The sequence below is a fragment of the Eretmochelys imbricata genome, chromosome 4 (assembly GCF_965152235.1).
Source record: "Eretmochelys imbricata isolate rEreImb1 chromosome 4, rEreImb1.hap1, whole genome shotgun sequence".
In the NCBI taxonomy this organism is placed as follows: Eukaryota; Metazoa; Chordata; order Testudines; family Cheloniidae; genus Eretmochelys; species Eretmochelys imbricata.
This window is the reverse complement of record NC_135575.1, coordinates 29,819,034-29,835,474: the sequence shown is the minus strand read 5'-3', so window position 1 is coordinate 29,835,474 and position 16,441 is coordinate 29,819,034. Positions and strand designations below refer to the sequence as shown.

General features: G+C 43.7%; 1 protein-coding gene across 1 annotated transcript in view; it reads left to right on the top strand.

Annotated features, from left to right (window-relative positions):
- STPG2 (sperm tail PG-rich repeat containing 2) overlaps window positions 1-16,441 on the top strand; it is a 405,813-nt gene that overhangs the window by 34,228 nt on the left and 355,144 nt on the right. The window contains exon 7 of the mRNA XM_077814758.1: window positions 7,121-7,232. Within this exon, the coding sequence (XP_077670884.1) occupies window positions 7,121-7,232 (112 nt within the window). The remainder of the gene's footprint in view (window positions 1-7,120; window positions 7,233-16,441) is intronic.

Genomic DNA, 16,441 nt, shown 5'->3' with positions numbered 1-16,441 from the left:
CAACCCAACGGGTGCTTGGTATGGTAAAGGAGGGCGCTGCTGTTTGAAACCATTCCCACATGTTATGAAGATTGAAGAAGCCAAAAGACTGTGGCTTACCATGGCTGCCTGCAAGCTGAATTTGGTTGCCTGGCCCTGTGTGTGTGATCTCTCACACTAAACTGGCAGGCCCTTAATATAAGAGGCAAAATGTGGCCTTGTACCGAAAGCACTTGTGCTATGTAATGTTAACAGCTTGGTTCACCATGAAAGGGTCCACCCGTTGTTCTCTAAAATGTGTCTTTAAATTTAATAAGATGATGTTAAAGTAAAAAGAAAACGGTACAGAGTTTAAGCATAGAAGTTTCTGGTTATCAGGGAATAAGGTACAGATTATCAAGGGGTGCGAAATTCAGTTTAGGAACGGATGGCGTAAGGAATACATAATCGGCAATCTCCCCGATTGGGGGTAAAAGTTTAACGGGTCAAAGTACAGACATTGAGATATGGGGGTATGTTGTTCATATAATGGCTATGTTCAGGTGTGGAGTTTAATGAGTGGACACGATGATGAGGATGGATTTACCCTCATTTGGTGGGATTTAATGTTCAGTGAGTTTATGGTTCCAGTTCATATGGTCCAGTGGAAAAAGTCTCTCAGTCCCTTTCCCATAGTTGATGCACGATGTCGTACTGGCTCACACCTCCTGTTACTGTTGGTGGCCGGTGATGTGTTCAATGTAGATGTCCCTGGACCATCGGGTGGTGTCCGAGACCATGAGGTGCCGCATGAGCCGTGCGTAGCATTGACCGATCCCACAGGTCCGCAGCACATGCTCGTTGCAGGGGTCCCAAGCGCCCAGGGCTCCGACAATTAGGGCTTCCATCTGCACGTCGTAGCCCTTCGCTCTCAGGGTGTCGGCCAGGGGGGCATATTTTTCCAGCTCACAAGCTCAGGCTTCGCGGAAGGCCAGGGTCCTGTTCTCAAAGGAGACCATGACATTGACGAGGATGATCTTTTTCTGGGCCTCGTCGGTGACTACCATGTCAGGTCGCAACTGGCTGTCAGTACCTGGGATGGCGCAGTTCACGGTGACCTCCCCCAGGCGTGGTGCGATGGCTTTCACCAGGCGGTTCTGGATGGCATTGTGGTGCAGCTGCCAGGCTCTGGAGTGGGGCTTGCAGCTGCACAGGAGGTGGGGCAGGATCTCGTTGGAGTAGCCGTACTTCCCGCAATGCTTGTCTCGGTTCCCGTGGCGGATGGCTCCGTTGAGCGGGATGCAGTTGAGCCGGGCACGGATGAACTGCCAGTCGGTGAAATGGGTGAAGCCGCCCCCGGTGAGGAAGTGGTTGCTGGCGTCCCACTTGCTGGTCCCACTGCTCGAAGGCTTTACCCTGTTCTGGTTTACGCTTTAGGGTTTCCATGTACAGTGAGTGGATGGCTGCCTTCAGGGTCCTCTCCAGCATGCCCCTGGTGCTTGGGGTGATGATGTTGTTGTCGTTGGACCTGATCTGCGGCACCAGGACACCCAGCTCCTGGTGCTCCTCGCACCACTCCCAGCGACAGCCGATGCACTTCCCCAGATGACGCGTGGCATTGCGAGCGTGGGACCACAGTGAAGCGATGTTGCGTCCGTCCCGTCTGAATTCGCCATCCAGGGAACCGCTCAGGAAGGTGGTGGTGTCTTGGTTGGAGGGGGCTCTGCCGATCCGCTTCTTTGTTGCATCATGGAGGGCATTTGCTGCGATGTTCCTTACTGTCAAGGTTCCTCCCCCACTCTGAACTCTAGGGTACAGATGTGGGGACCTGCACGAGAACCTCCTAAGCTTACTTTCACCAGCTTAGGTTAAAACTTCCCCAAGGTACAAATTAATTTTGTCCTTTGTCCCTGGATCTCCACTGCCACCACCAAACTCTAACTGGGTTTACTGGGAAACGTAGTGTGGACACGTCTTTCCCCCCAAAATCCTCTCAACCCTTGCACCCCACTTCCTGGGGAAGGTTTGGTAAAAATCCTCACCAATTTGCATAGGTGACCACAGACCCAAACCCTTGGATCTGAGAACAATGAAAAAGCATTCAATTTTCTTGCAAGAAGACTTTTAATAGAAGTAAAGAAATCACCTCTGTAAAATCAGGATGGTGGATACCTTACAGGGTAATTAGATTCAAAACATAGAGAATCCCTCTAGGCAAAACCTTAAGTTACAAAAAGGACACACAGACAGGAATAGTCATTCTATTCAGCACAGTTCTTTTCTCAGCCATTTAAAGAAATCATAATCTAACACATACCTAGCTAGATTACTTACTAAAGTTCTAAGACTCCATTCCCGGTCTATCCCCGGCAAAAGTAGCACACAGACAGACACAGACTCTTTGTTTCTCTCCCTCCTCCCAGCTTTTGAAAGTATCTTGTCTCCTCATTGGTCATTTTGGTCAGGTGCCAGCGAGGTTACCTTTAGCTTCTTAACTCTTTACAGGTGAGAGGATTTTTGCTCTGGCCAGGAGGGATTTTAAAGGGGTTTACCCTTCCCTTTATATTTATGACACTTACAATAGCGTTGGGACACATCAGCAGGCAGAAGGCGTGGGTGATCACCACGATGTGACACAGGTCGCCCATGCAGGCCCATTGGCACCACCATGCCTGTGGGCAATGTAGACCAGCTCATTGCTGGCTCTCTGCAGAAGGAACAGCCACTTCTTCACCAGCTGCTGGACGATCTTGTCTGCCTTGTTGAGGGGTACCTCCGCCACAGCGGATCCCCTTAGGATGAACGAGATGCAGGGGATCAGGAAGGTGTTCAGAGCATTTATCTTCTGTCATGGTGCTAGCAGGGAGGCGTCGATCTTGGCGGCGGAAACGGAAACCCGTCGGCGTGCCGAGGTACTGGTACGCCTGCCCCTTTGCCAGGGGGATGACGGGCTCGCCCTGGATCTGGAACCCTGTCATCTGCACCAAGTCCCTTTTGCTGCCGTCAATGTGGAGAGTTGCACACTTCTTTGCATTGAAGCGGAGCCCCATCCAATTGGCAGCTCGACTGATGGCATCTAGCATATGTTTGAGGTTCCCTGGGTCATCTGCAGTCAGGACCAGGTCATCCGCGTAAGCCAGGACGCTCACCCTCTCACCGTGGAGGTTGAAGCCATCTGTGCCATTGGAGATCGCTCGCAGCAACGGCTGCATGGCGAGGTTAAAGATGATGGGGCTGAGGGGACAGCCCTGCTTAACTCTGCTCCGGATTGGGATCTCGGCGGTTTCCCCTTTGACCGAGCGAATGGTGGTGATGCATCCCTCATACACCTCTCGGATTACACGAAGGAAGTTCTCTGGCACTACTCTCCTTTTTTTTTTCCTCCCGCAGCTGCAAATATTTCAACACTCCCCCTATCATCTCTGTCCCAGAGGCTAGTGAAGATAAGAAGGTGAAAAAAACACAGTCGTGATGAAATGTTCTCTGAGCTCATGCAGTCCTCCCGCACTGAAAGAGCTCAGCAGAATGCGTGGAGGCAAACAATGGCAAAGTCCAGGAAAGCAATAAATGAATGCGATGAGAGGAGCACGATGAGAGGAGGCAGGATGGAATGCTGAGGCTAATGGGGGAGCAAACTGACATGCTCCGGTGTGTGGTGGAGCTGCAGGAAAGGCAGCAGGAGCACAGACCTCTGCTGCAACCCATGTGTAACCGCCTGCCCTCCTCTCCAAGACGTCCAAGAACGCCCAAGACGTGGGTTGGGGGGTGGGGCTCCAGGCACCCAACCACTCCACCCCAGAGGAGTGCCCAAGCAACAGAAGGCTGGCATTCAATAAGTTTTGAAGTGCAGTGTGTCCTTGTCCTTCCCTCATCCACCACCCCACCCGGTGCTTCTCTCCTCCCTGACCCTTCCTGGACTACCTTGACAGTTATCCCCCTATTTGTGTGATGAATTAATAAAGAATGCATGATTTTAAAACAACAATTGCCTTTTATTTTATTGCCTCTGCAAGTGGTGATCGAAGGGGGGAGGGCAGTTGGCTTACAGGGAAGTACAGTGAACCAAGGGGGGGCGGGTTTTCATCAAGGAGAAACAAACAGAACTATCACACTGTAGCCTGGCCAGTCATGAAACTGGTTTTCAAAGCTTCCCTGATACGCAGCACGCCCTGCTGTGCTCTTCTAATTGCCGTGGTGTCTGGCTGCGCATAGTCAGCAGCCAGGTGATTTGCCTCAACCTCCCACCCCACCATAAACGTCTCCCCCTTACTCTCACAGATATTGTGGGCACACAGCAAGCAGCAATAACAATGAGAATATTGGTTTTGCTGAGGTCTAACTGAGTCAGTAAACTGTGCCAGCGCACTTTTAAAGGTCCAAATGCACATTCTAGCACCATTCTGCACTTGGTCAGCGTATAGTTGACTAGCTCCTGACTACTGTCCAGGGAGCCTGTGTATGGCTTCATGAGCCAGGGCATTAAGGGGTAGGCTGGGTCCCCAAGGATAACTATTGGCATTTCAACATCCCCAACGGTTATTTTCTGGTCTGGGAAGTAAGTCCTTTCCTGCAGCTGTTCAAACAGACCAGAGTTCCTGAAGATGCGAGCATCATGTACCTTTCCCGGCCATCCCACTTTGATGGTGGTGAAACATCCCTTGTGATCCACCAGTGCTTGCAGCACCATTGAAAAGTACCCCTTGCGGTTTACGTACTGGCTGCCCAGGTGGTCTGGTCCCAAGACAGGGATATGCGTTCTGTCTGTTGCCCCACCACAGTTAGGGAATCCCATTGCAGCAAAGCCATCCACTATTACCTGCACATTTCCCAGAGTTACCCTTGATAGCAGCAGTTCAGTGATTGCATTGGCTACTTGGATCACAGTAGATTTGCCCACTCCAAATTGATTCCCGACTGACCAGTAGCTGTCTGGCTTTGCGAGCTTCCAGAGGGCTATCACCACTTGCTTGTGAACTGTGAGGGCTGCTCTCATCTTGGTATTCTTGTGCTTTAGGGCCGGGGAAAGCAAGTCACAAAGTTCCTTGAAAGTACGCATGCGAAAGTTTTGCAGCCACTGGGAATCATCCCAGACCTGCAACACTATTCAGTCCCACCAGTCTGTGCTTGTTTCCTGGGCCCAGAATCGGTGTTCCAAGGCATGAGCCTGCCCCATTGCCACCAGGATGTCCAAATTACCGGGGCCCGTACTTTGAGAGAAGTCTGTGTCCATGTCCTCATCACTCTCGTCATTGCGCTGCTGTTGCCTCCTCGCCTGCTTTTGCAGGTTCTAGTTCCGAACATACTGCAGGATAATGCGCAAGGTGTTTACAATGCTCATAACTGCCGCTATGATCTGAGCGGGCTCCATGCTTGCCGTGGTATGGCGTCTGCAGGAGAGCAGAGTTGCAGCGGAAGCGGTGGCTGACAACGGATGCCACAAGAATAGATATTTATAGAGAACAACGAGAGGATCTGCAAGGTGGATTCAGGAGAGCAGAGTTGCAGCGGAAGCGGTGGAGGATGATGGTTAGCACCGCGCACATTTCCTGAGGAAGAACACACGTACCCGGAAGCCCATGACAGACAGCATGGAGAAATTCGCTATTGAGACAATAGCAGCGGAGCAGAGTTGCAGAGGAAGTGGTGGATGACTACGGTTAGCAGTCCTACTACACCATCTGCTGAAAGCAGTATGGCATCCGCATGGAAAAAAGGCGTGAAACAATTGTCTGCCATTGCTTTCATGGAGGGAGGGGCAATTGATGACATGTACCCAAATCCACCCACAACAATATTTTTGCCCCATCAGGCATTGGCAGCTTAACCCAGAATTCCAGGCTGCGGGAACTGTGGGATAGCTACCTACAGTGCTCTGCTCCGTAAGTTGACGCTAGCCATGGTACTGAGGATGCACTCTGCTGACTTAATGCGCTTTGTGTGGACACACACAATCGACTGTGTAAAATCAATTTCTAAAAATCGACTTCTGTAATATCGACCTAATTTTGTAGTGTAGACATACCCTTAGACACTTGATCTTTTTTTTTTTTAAACCCTCTATCTGGTACTTATAGGGCAGAAACTAGCCTGAGATATGCATATTCAGTTCACATTGAAGTCAGTCAGTATTTATGGATGGGCTTTGAGGGCAGAATTTGTCTGAGTGGTCTAATGTTTATCTTTCTCTGCAGGTAGGCTTAAGTTTTAATTCTATAAAGAGTGAACTTTAATGCGTGATGGGCTTAAGCATGTACTTCATTGTTTTCTTGAATCGTGGCCTGTGTTTTTAGAATTTTAGAATGTACTTAAAATTAAACCTGTGCTTAAATGATCTGCTGAATAAGGGCCAGGTAATGATATCTGCCATAGAATTTTCAGTTTTAAGACTGATGCTTGATGAAATGGTGAATTGATTAGGAAGTGGTAGAGATTAATATTTACAGCTAATTTTAACATTCCTTAGCTACAGGTTGATTGGTGTTAATCTGCTAGTCAAGTATTTGTCATGATTTAATCATTTTCCAGCCTTCTGTAGGCCTCTTGGAATGCCAGGCAAGAGGATGACATTTTAAGTAACCAATAGAAATAATTTTATCTTTTTTAAGTGCCTTTCGTTGAAATCTGTGCCTCTCTATATTTAAATTATAAAGCGGTTCTCTTCTGAGCATTGCTACTATTAAAATACTGAGAGGCTTTTGAATTTTAATGAGTTTGTGCTATAAAGAGGCAGATCTTGTCAGGTTACAGTATTAAATCTCCTGTTAAAGTAAGAACCTTATAAGTCACTTGAGGCTTTATTTTTCAATGCACATATATCTCATAGGACAGAAACCCTAACTTGTCTGGCCTTTGATTTTTAGCTTTTTCTCCTTTGCATTGTTGTTCGACTCAACCGGTGATAATTACTACATAGTTTTGAATATGAAAAAGTAACAAACCAAAATTAGTGAAACATGATTTGTGTGGGTTCTGCAGGTTTACAGTGTAATTGTACCATATGTTTATACACTCCCATTCGTGAGTAATCCTGGCTTTCATTAAATATTACAAACAGCAGCTGTTTGTTTTATAGTCAAAGGACAAAAGGCTTTCACTATGCGTATTTACATGTTCAGGCATTTAAAACTGAAGACTCATAAATCTCTCTTTAAACTTTCTAAAGGGAAAGTGCACTGCATTATGAGAATGTCAACATCAAAAAGGAAGACAAGAAAAAATATGAACCCTACGTCCCACGGTATCATGAAGTAATAGTATTACAGGAAGAAAAGAAGGTAATGCCAGTTCAGCTATTTACTAGTCTATAACAAATAATTTATTGTGGGATTGAAACCCTGGGATTTGAAGATTGTATAGACAGAATGAACAAACAGATTGCAACTTATATTGAAATATGAAAGAAGACTTTCTTGATGAAAAATCAGTAGCCTGTTCATTGAGCTTTTAGCTCTCACATTTGATTTCTTCCTTTTGCCTTTTCTTAAACGTTGCCTTACAGCAGGCAAAATATTTTATTTGAAGGGACACAAGCTTTTTGTTCTTATTGCTAAAAATAATGAAAGGGAAAATATGTTTAAACTGATCTTTTTTGGAATGGTATGGCAAACCTTAAATTAGATGATTAGTAATCATTACTCATCTTAGAAGTCAGCAAGATCCACTAAATATACTTGTACTTTAAAATAAATTTAGAAGGTTAATTAGAAAAATACCTTTTGTTATTCTTTTGGCTTTCTTTGAAATGTTTTTGAAGTTAATACATAGAATTTTGTAAATCTTTTGTTTTGCATTGCAGAATATTTAAGCCCTTAGAGATGCATGTGGAAAGAAAAAAGGAAAGTTGAACTAAAACCAATTATATTAATTTTAACTGTTTATTCTTAGAATCACAGAATTGGAGGGGGCTTTGAGAGGTCAACTAGTCCAGTCCTCTACACTCAAGGCAGAACTAAATATTATCTAGACCATCCCTGACAAGTGTTTGTCCAACCTGTTCTTAAAAGTCTCCAATGATGGAGATTCCACAGAGTCCCTAGACTATTTATTCCAGTGCTTAACCACTCCGACAGGAAGTTTTTCCTAATGTCCAATCTAAACTGCCTTTGCTGCAATTTAAGCCCATTGCTTCTTCTCCTATCCTCAGAGGTTAAGAACAACAATTTTTCTCCCTCCTCCTTGTAACAACCTTTTATGTATTTGAAAACTGTTGTCATGTCCCCTCTCTTTTCCAGACTAAACAATCTTCCCTCATAGGTCATGTTTTCTAGACCTTTAATCATTTCTGTTGCTCTTCTCTGGACTTGATCCAATTTGTCCACATCTTTCCTGAAATGTGGTGCCCAGAAGTGGACACAATACTCCAGTTGAGGCCTAATCAGCACCGAGTAGAGTGGAAGAATTACTTCTTGTGTCTTGCTTACTATACGCCTGATAATGCATCCTAGAATGATGTTTGCTTTTTTTTGCCACAGCATTACATTGACTCTCATTTAGCTTGTGATCCACTATGACTCCCGGATCCCTTTCCACAGTACTCATACCTAGGCAGTCATTTCCCATTTTGTATGTGTGCAACTGATTGTTCCTTCCTAAGTGGAGTACTTTGCATTTGTCCTTATTGAATTTCATCCTGTTTACTTCAGACCATTTCTCCAGTTTGTCCAGATCATTTTGAATTTTAATCCTATCCTCCAAAGCGCTTGCAACCCCTTCCAGCTTTGTATAATCTGCACACTTTATAAGTGTACTCTCTATTCCATTGTTTAAATAATTGATGAAGATATTGAACAGAACTGGACCCAGAACTGATCACTGAAAGACCCCACTCGATATGCACTTCCAGCATGACTGTGAACCACTGATAACTGTTCTCTGGGAATGATTTTCCAACCAGTTATGCACTCCCCTTATAGTAGCTCCATCTAGGTTGTATTTCCCTTGTTTGTTTATGAGAAGGTCATGTGAGACAGTATCAAAAGCCTTACTAAAGTCAAGATATATCACATCTACCACTTCCCCATATACCACTTGCATATGTACTAGGTGCACCTAAACATTTTCTACTGTTTTTCAAATATTCGACTGGTTTGAGAAAGATTTCCTGTACAGATATAATAGGAAATAGCAATAGAACCAGTAAAAGCTTTCAAATGATAAAAATATTGTGTGTTCCCTATAAGTCTACTGATATGACCTAGTTTGTATAAAGAAAAGGAGGACTTGTGGCACCTTAGAGACTAAAAAATTTATCTGAGCATAAGCTTTCGTAAGCTACAGCTCACTTCATTGGATTGTATAGTTTGTATAGTTAGTCTAAGTTTGAGATTAGATTTATCATATATGAGGATAACACATATATACCATAAAGTCATTTTTTCCAGAGCTTTGGAAGAAGCTAGGATAATTGGTCCTTATTGTAATCAATTATAACTATCCAGAACTGCGTTCTTTAGTGAAGCAAAACTCCCCCGGCAGACGTGCTAACCCTGTTTTTTTCTCCTTAAACTGTCAGTTTTCACTACCTTTGCACATATGTGGGAAAACCCTTAGTCTTCAGGGAAATCTCCCTCTGACTATCCTTTCCTATTCTCCCACCTTCAGGGGAAAGAGAGCCAATCAAAGCTGCTGAATGTGTGCATTATAAAGAACTCTGAAATAAATCCAGTAGATTCTGCAAAGATATTTGAGCTAGGATGCAATATAGGAACAATGGGGTTCATGTTAGGAAGGTTTGGGCACTAGAGGCACTTGGGTGGATTTTTATCGGAGAACACTTATTACGTGGAATAAAGTATCAAGATGATTAACAGGAGCAGTTGGTTTTTAAAAAAGAATGAAACAAATTGTGCTTTTATGCACATGAAAGGGTGGATGGAGTGAGGCTTTGCTAGTTTTTTTGTTAATGTCCAAGTAACATAAAATTATGTAGGGCTCTACTGTAGGGCGTCATAAGTTTGAAAATGTTTATACTTAGTTACAGTGCTGAGAGGGAAACAGTATTTTTAACCAGAAAACCTTTCAATTTAAGCCTCTTGCAATCAAGATTGCTCAATGGGATGCCATCTGTCCAATTTTTACCCAGATAGTCTGGTTTTTGGTTTCAGTTTTCGGGGACCCAGCAACCCTAAATGGCACCCAAACCAAAAGTCTGGTTACCGCAGGGCAGGGGGAAGCACTGGGTCATTAACCTGCGCCAGGCCCTGCTCAGCCGCAGCTGCCTCCTACCTGCAGGCAGACTCCTTGAGATGATCCAGGGAGCAACGGGGGGAGATGGGGTGGGGCAATTGGGGCTGGGCCTTGTGGGAAGAGGCAAAGCAGGGGTGGGGCTTTGGGGGGAAGAGGCGGAGCAGGGGTGAGGTATTGGGGGTCCAGTTACCAGCAATTAGAAAGGTAGCAACCCTAATTGCACAGAGCCCCTTTGAGGTGTAAGTACAGGCATAAATCTGCAAAAGCCGTTTGCTATATCATCTTGAAGTAATGAGATCATGTCGCAAAGATCTGACTTACTTCAGGCCACAGTTTCTCATGTAGGATTGTCCCATGCTGTTTCTGAAGGGGAAGTTAATAACTTAGATCCTTATCCTGCAAACACTTATTCAAGTGTGTAATGTTAAGCACATACTTAAGCGTAAAAACTGGGCCTTAGTTCCCAGTTCAGTGGGACTTCATACAGGAGTAAGAGTATGTCTGGGTCGGAGCCCTTAGAAATCATGGATGGCTTTCATGATTTAGCAACTGCAAAGATCGTAAGAAAACAAATCCATGAAAGCTAAACTGAATCTTATGGAATGTTAGCTGTGGGAGAAAAATATTCTAGCATTGGGCCCCTTAGTGAAAGTGAGAACTGTAGATTGCTAAAACACTTCTGTTCAAATGACTGCTGTCATTGCTCTGTAGTGTCTTGAGTTGCCAATGGTAAACCATAGTCTCCTGCCTATTTTTTTTTTTTTGGCAGTTCTGAGGCAAGGGGAGTGGATAAGGGGAGCATAGGTGCTATAAATAGTCTTTATTTGTGCACTTCAGCCTGGGAGATTTTAGTGACTATATTCCAAAATTCCAAACTGAATTTATAAACATTTTGTGAGTATGCTGGGGCATTACAGTAAAAAAAATCTAGAAATAAGTACAAATTTTACCCATACAAATTGTATCCTAAAATACTCTATAGTATTTGAAAACATAAGATGATGTACAATATATATTTTAAATGACAGAAAATGGTGCTGTAGAGATATTGCATGATGAAAAGAGAGAAGTATAGAAAAATTTTCCAAATGTCAAGATTTGCAAAGAGGGCAGTTATTATACGAAAGGGGACAAAACATTTTTTTTTGCATGTGGATTGTCAGAGAGTTGTTAAAATTAAATCTTAGTCCTCTGTACACCGTAAAATTCGGAGGTCTGGCTTAGAGTTGCTGGACTCCCTCCATATATAAAGCAGTAGTTGTTCTCATTTTGAAGCAAAATAGAAATGCTGTTCTCAAAAATTATGAATTTTAATGAAGATGTGGTTCTTGATATATGCCCTAAACCATCTGGAAGGAAGCACAGTTAGCATAAAATGGCAGCTTAGCTGAAATATTTTGAAAGAATTGTTACAAAATATAACTTGGACCATGATTGAACGATTAAACTACTGAATAACTTAGAGAACTATATATTTAGATTTTGGGTTTACCTAGTGGGAAAAAAAGCTGAACCAATGTTTCTTTTATTCAATATTAAACCATAGAGACCATAGTGATACTGTAAATTGAGTGAATTAAAGGGGATGCACTATCATTATCACTCTATCTGAATTACATGATTAAAAAAACCTCTTTGATGGTCTGACGCAGGGAGGCATGTAGAGAATGGGATACTTAAACTATGAAGTAAGCAAATCCTAAATTTTCTGAATTTGAGCTCCATGATACAAGCATAGAGGAAGGAGCTAACAGGAATCAAGCAACCAATTTTGGATGAAAATGTTGGAGTCTGCAAATTCAGTATCCTGCAAGGCTCCACATACTCCCTTCAGTGGAAGATCTATATTTTTTGGAATGGCCATTTGCTAGCCACTCACTTTCTATGCAAAATCAAGAAAAGGGAAATGAAAATAAATCAGGAGTCAGAAGCTGCAGGGGAATTAAGTGGAACATAACTAGAAAAGAACTCCATCATAAATATACCAAAACAGAAGGGAATGCTTAGTGATAGGCACCAATGGCTCTGTCCTGTGATCTTTTTGTCATGGAGGTGCCAGTTGTGGCTCCATACTCAAGATTGGATTGAGTTTTGCACACAAAGTAGCGATGCAGTTAATATGTGTAAAAGTAGAGCATTGCCTCCCCAAAATTATAGCATTTACTCTTTGAGTACAGAATTAATGTTGTGAGAATTTATAAGTAAATCTGTTAAGTTAGGAATTAAAATTAATTTAAAAAGAGGGTCCTTAAAAATAACACCTCGTATCAAACCATTTTGTGGTATATAATCTTAATAACAGAATGACAGACTCTTCAAACTTCATAAATATTAAAATTCACGGCAATCTTGTGTACAGATTGTATTTAATGAATTTTTTAGGGTTAATTGTCAGTTTCTCCCAGCAGAGGCAGAAGAAAAATGTTCTACTACAGAGACTTGCATGAAGAACTGCCCACTTTCAAAATAGTGGAGTATTCCGCTCAGTCTCCTGACACCATAGGGAAACAACATCTTCCCTAAGGGCCCCTTGGCTTCCATATCCTTGGGAACAATAGGAAATGGTGTGGCCATCTTGAAAGAGACCAATCTTGTGAATTTCTTTTGAAGGAGATTTTAATCAACAGCCTCCACTGAGAGAGAAACCTTCAGTCATGAAAAATAATGGCAACCAATGACTATTTAAAATATTTATAATATTTATTTAACGTATATTTCATGTTATGGCAGTCTTGGATGATGACTCAGCACATGTTTGTTTTAAGAACACTTTCACAGCAGATTTGACAAAATGCAAAGAAGGTACCAATGTGAGATTTCTAACGATACATACAGCACTCGCCCCAAGGTTTAAGAATCTGAAGTGCCTTCCAAAATCTGAGAGGGCCGAGGTGTGGAGAATGCTTATAGATGTCTTAAAAGAGTAATACTCAGATGCGGAAACTACAGAACCCAAAGCACCAAAAAAGAAAATCAGCCTTCTCCTGGTGGTATCTGACTCAGATAATGAAAATGAACATGCGTCGGTCTGCTCTGCTTTGGATCGTTATTGAGCAGAACCTGTCGTCAGCATGGAAGCATGTCCTCTGGAATGGTGGTTTAAGCAGGAAGGGACATATAAATCTTTAGTGCATTTGGCACGTAAATATCTTGCGACGCTGGCTACAATAGTGCCATGAGAATGTCTGTTCTCACTTTCAGGTGACGTAAACAAGAAGAGAGCAGCATTATCGCCTGCAAATTGTAAATAAACTTGTTTCTCTGAGCGATTGTCTAAAGTAGGACTGAATGGACTTGTAGACTCTAAAGTTTTATATTGTGTTTTTGTTACATAACTGCATTCAAAAAATAAATCTACATTTATAAGTAACTTGTTCATGATAAAGAGATTGCACTACAGTATGTGTATTAGGTAAATTGAAATATACTATCTTTTGTTTTTTACAGTGCAAATATTTGTGATCAAAAATATAAAGTGAGCACTGTGCACTTCGTATTCTGTGTTGTAATTGAAATTAATATATTTTAAAATGTAGAAAACATCCAAAAATATTTAAATAAATGATATTCTATCGTTTAACCATGCAATTAGTTTTTTCAATTGCTTGACAGCCCTACCACAAAGTTAAGTCAACATAAGGCAGCTTATGTTGACCTAACTATGGAGGTGTATACACTGCAATGCTCCTCCTGCTGCTTTAACTCTCCTGCTACATCAAAATAAAAAAGGCATAGTGCTTAAGATGACGTAGTTAAAGTACACAGTTTCAGTGTAGACACTGCATTGCTTACGTTGCCCTAAGTGGCCTCCAGCAGGTGTCCCACAATGCCCATTGTGACAACTCTGGTCACCAGTTTGAACTCCGCTGCCCTGCAGCCAGGTACACAGGCATGTGCCCCTCCCCCATTAAAGCCCAGGGAATTTTTGAAATTGCTCTTCCTGTTTGCTTGGTGTGGACAGCTCACAAAGCATCTGCCCAGCTTACCATGCTGACTCCCTGTAGCAAATCTGCTCCTGCCTGGAGTACATCGGAGGTGGTGGATCTGCTGGGTCTGTGGAGAGGAGGAGGCTGTGCAGTCACCGCTCCATGCAAGCTCCAGGCAGATTGGTTGTGGCATGGAGGAGAAAAGGCACAATAGGGACATGCAGCAGTGCCGTGCAAAAATCAAGGAGCTAAGGCAGGCGTACGAGAAGGCAAGGGAGGCCAATAGTCTCTCCGGTGTTGCTAAAGCCATGCCACTTCTACAAGGAGCTGCACTACATCCTTGGCGTTAACCCAACCTCCACTTTCAAGAGCCCTGTGGATACATCAGTGGGGGGCCTGGAGACAGTGGTCAGCTGAGTGAACCCCAAGGACAACATCATGGACAGGGAAGTGGAGTTGGAGGAGGATGAGGGATAGGCGACAGGGACATCCAGTGGCATGGTGATCAGAACCTCTTTTTAACTCCTGAGGGGTCTAGCTCGTCCCAGCACTCCTGCTCTGGTGCATGTGATGCAGGAGAGGGAAGCTCTGGTAAGCACTCATTGTGCTTTGATATTGCAGAGAAACGTGAGGTAATGCTCTGTTTTTTTAGTCAGGGTAGAAGAAGGATTGAAATAACCGAAACAGGTACAGTTTGTATCTGCTTCTCATTCCCCTGTTGAGGCAGAGGGGGCGCTGCAGAAAAGTTTGTTTATGCACACGGGATGCCCCGGAAATCCTCCATAGAGATTTCTAGGAAACTTTCCTGGAGGTACTCTGCAATCTTATGCCGAAGTTTCTTGGGAGGGCTGCCCTGTTTCTTCCCCCACAGTAGGAAACTGCCACTTCTGCGGGCACCATAAGAGCATATAAGTGAGCAGCTTACAGATCTGGTTGGCAGCCGCACTCATGCAGGAGCTGCATCCTTGCATCCTCGGTTACTGTCAGGAGCAAGATATCGACTGTTATCATGCCCCACCCCCATGGAAAATGGTGCCACTATTCAGAATAGTAGCCCTCTGATAAGGAGATGAAGCAAGAGAAGTAAAGAAGACATGTTCCAGAAGGTGCTGCAATCCTCGGGTGCTTCAGATTGCAAGCAGAGAGCATGGAGAGAGGCTATCAATGTAAATCTGCAAATGGATAGGAAATGGGCAGGAGCAGATGATAAAGCTGCTCAGGGAGCAAACAGACATACTGAGGTCCCTGACTCTGAACTGCAAACAGAACACATCTGTGCTCACCTTCCCTGCAGGCCCTACAGAGCTGCTTTCAATGTCCTCCCCCTCACTCCCACATTCCTCGCATGTTCCAGGGTTGTCGCGGTGCCCCAGGCTCTCCACCCTGATGGAGATGTTTCACAATGACAGCTGGACATACACCCAGCTGTGAGAGCCTCACTGACAAATGTGCTCTTGATTTTCATGTTCCTTCCAGAAGATAGAAATGTTTGCACTAGTGTTTAATAAAAATATAATTATAGAAAGTGAATGAATCTTTGTCTCCTACATACAGTCATTGCTGCTAAAATTCATACACCATGCCAGTTGGTGCATTTGCATTGTTAAATTACTGCACATACATAAGTCATTACAGGGTTCACACTTCGGTGCAAGAAAACAATACTTGGCTCAATGCATTACAGAAAACCCACATTACTGTGATTCATTGCCAAAATGCTCCTTTAAAGCCTCCCTGATTCAGATAGCTCCCCGTTGAGCCTCTCTAACAGCCCTGGAATTTGGCTGCCAATCCACCTCAGTGCTCCACCTTTGTGGAAACATCTTCCCTTAGTTTCACAAATGTTGGGTAGAGCACAGCAGGCTGCTATGACCATGGGAACATTTTCCTCATTGAGGTCTAACCTGCCAAAGACAGCACCAGTATCCCTTTAAGTGGCCAAAGGCACATTCAACAGTCATTCTATTCTTGCTGAGCCTTTGGTGAGGGGCCTTGTCAAAGGCTTTCTGAAAGCTCAAGTACACGATATCCACTGAATCACCCTTGTCCACCTGTTTGTTGATTCCTCCATTCAAAAAATTCTAGTAGATTGGTGAGGCATGATTTCCCTTTACAAAAGTCATGTTGACTCTTCCCCAACAAATTAACTTCATCTATGTGTCTGATAATTCTTTTCTTTACTATAGTTTCAATCAATTTGCCTGATACTGGTTGCCAGGAATGACTCTGGATCCTTTTAAAAAAAATTGGTGACTTATTAACTATCCTCCAGTCATTGGTACAGAAGCTGATTTTAGTGATAGGGTACTGTGACAAAGGGTACACTACCTTGGTGGGTCTTGCGCTTATTGGCGGATTTTCTCGCCTTGGAG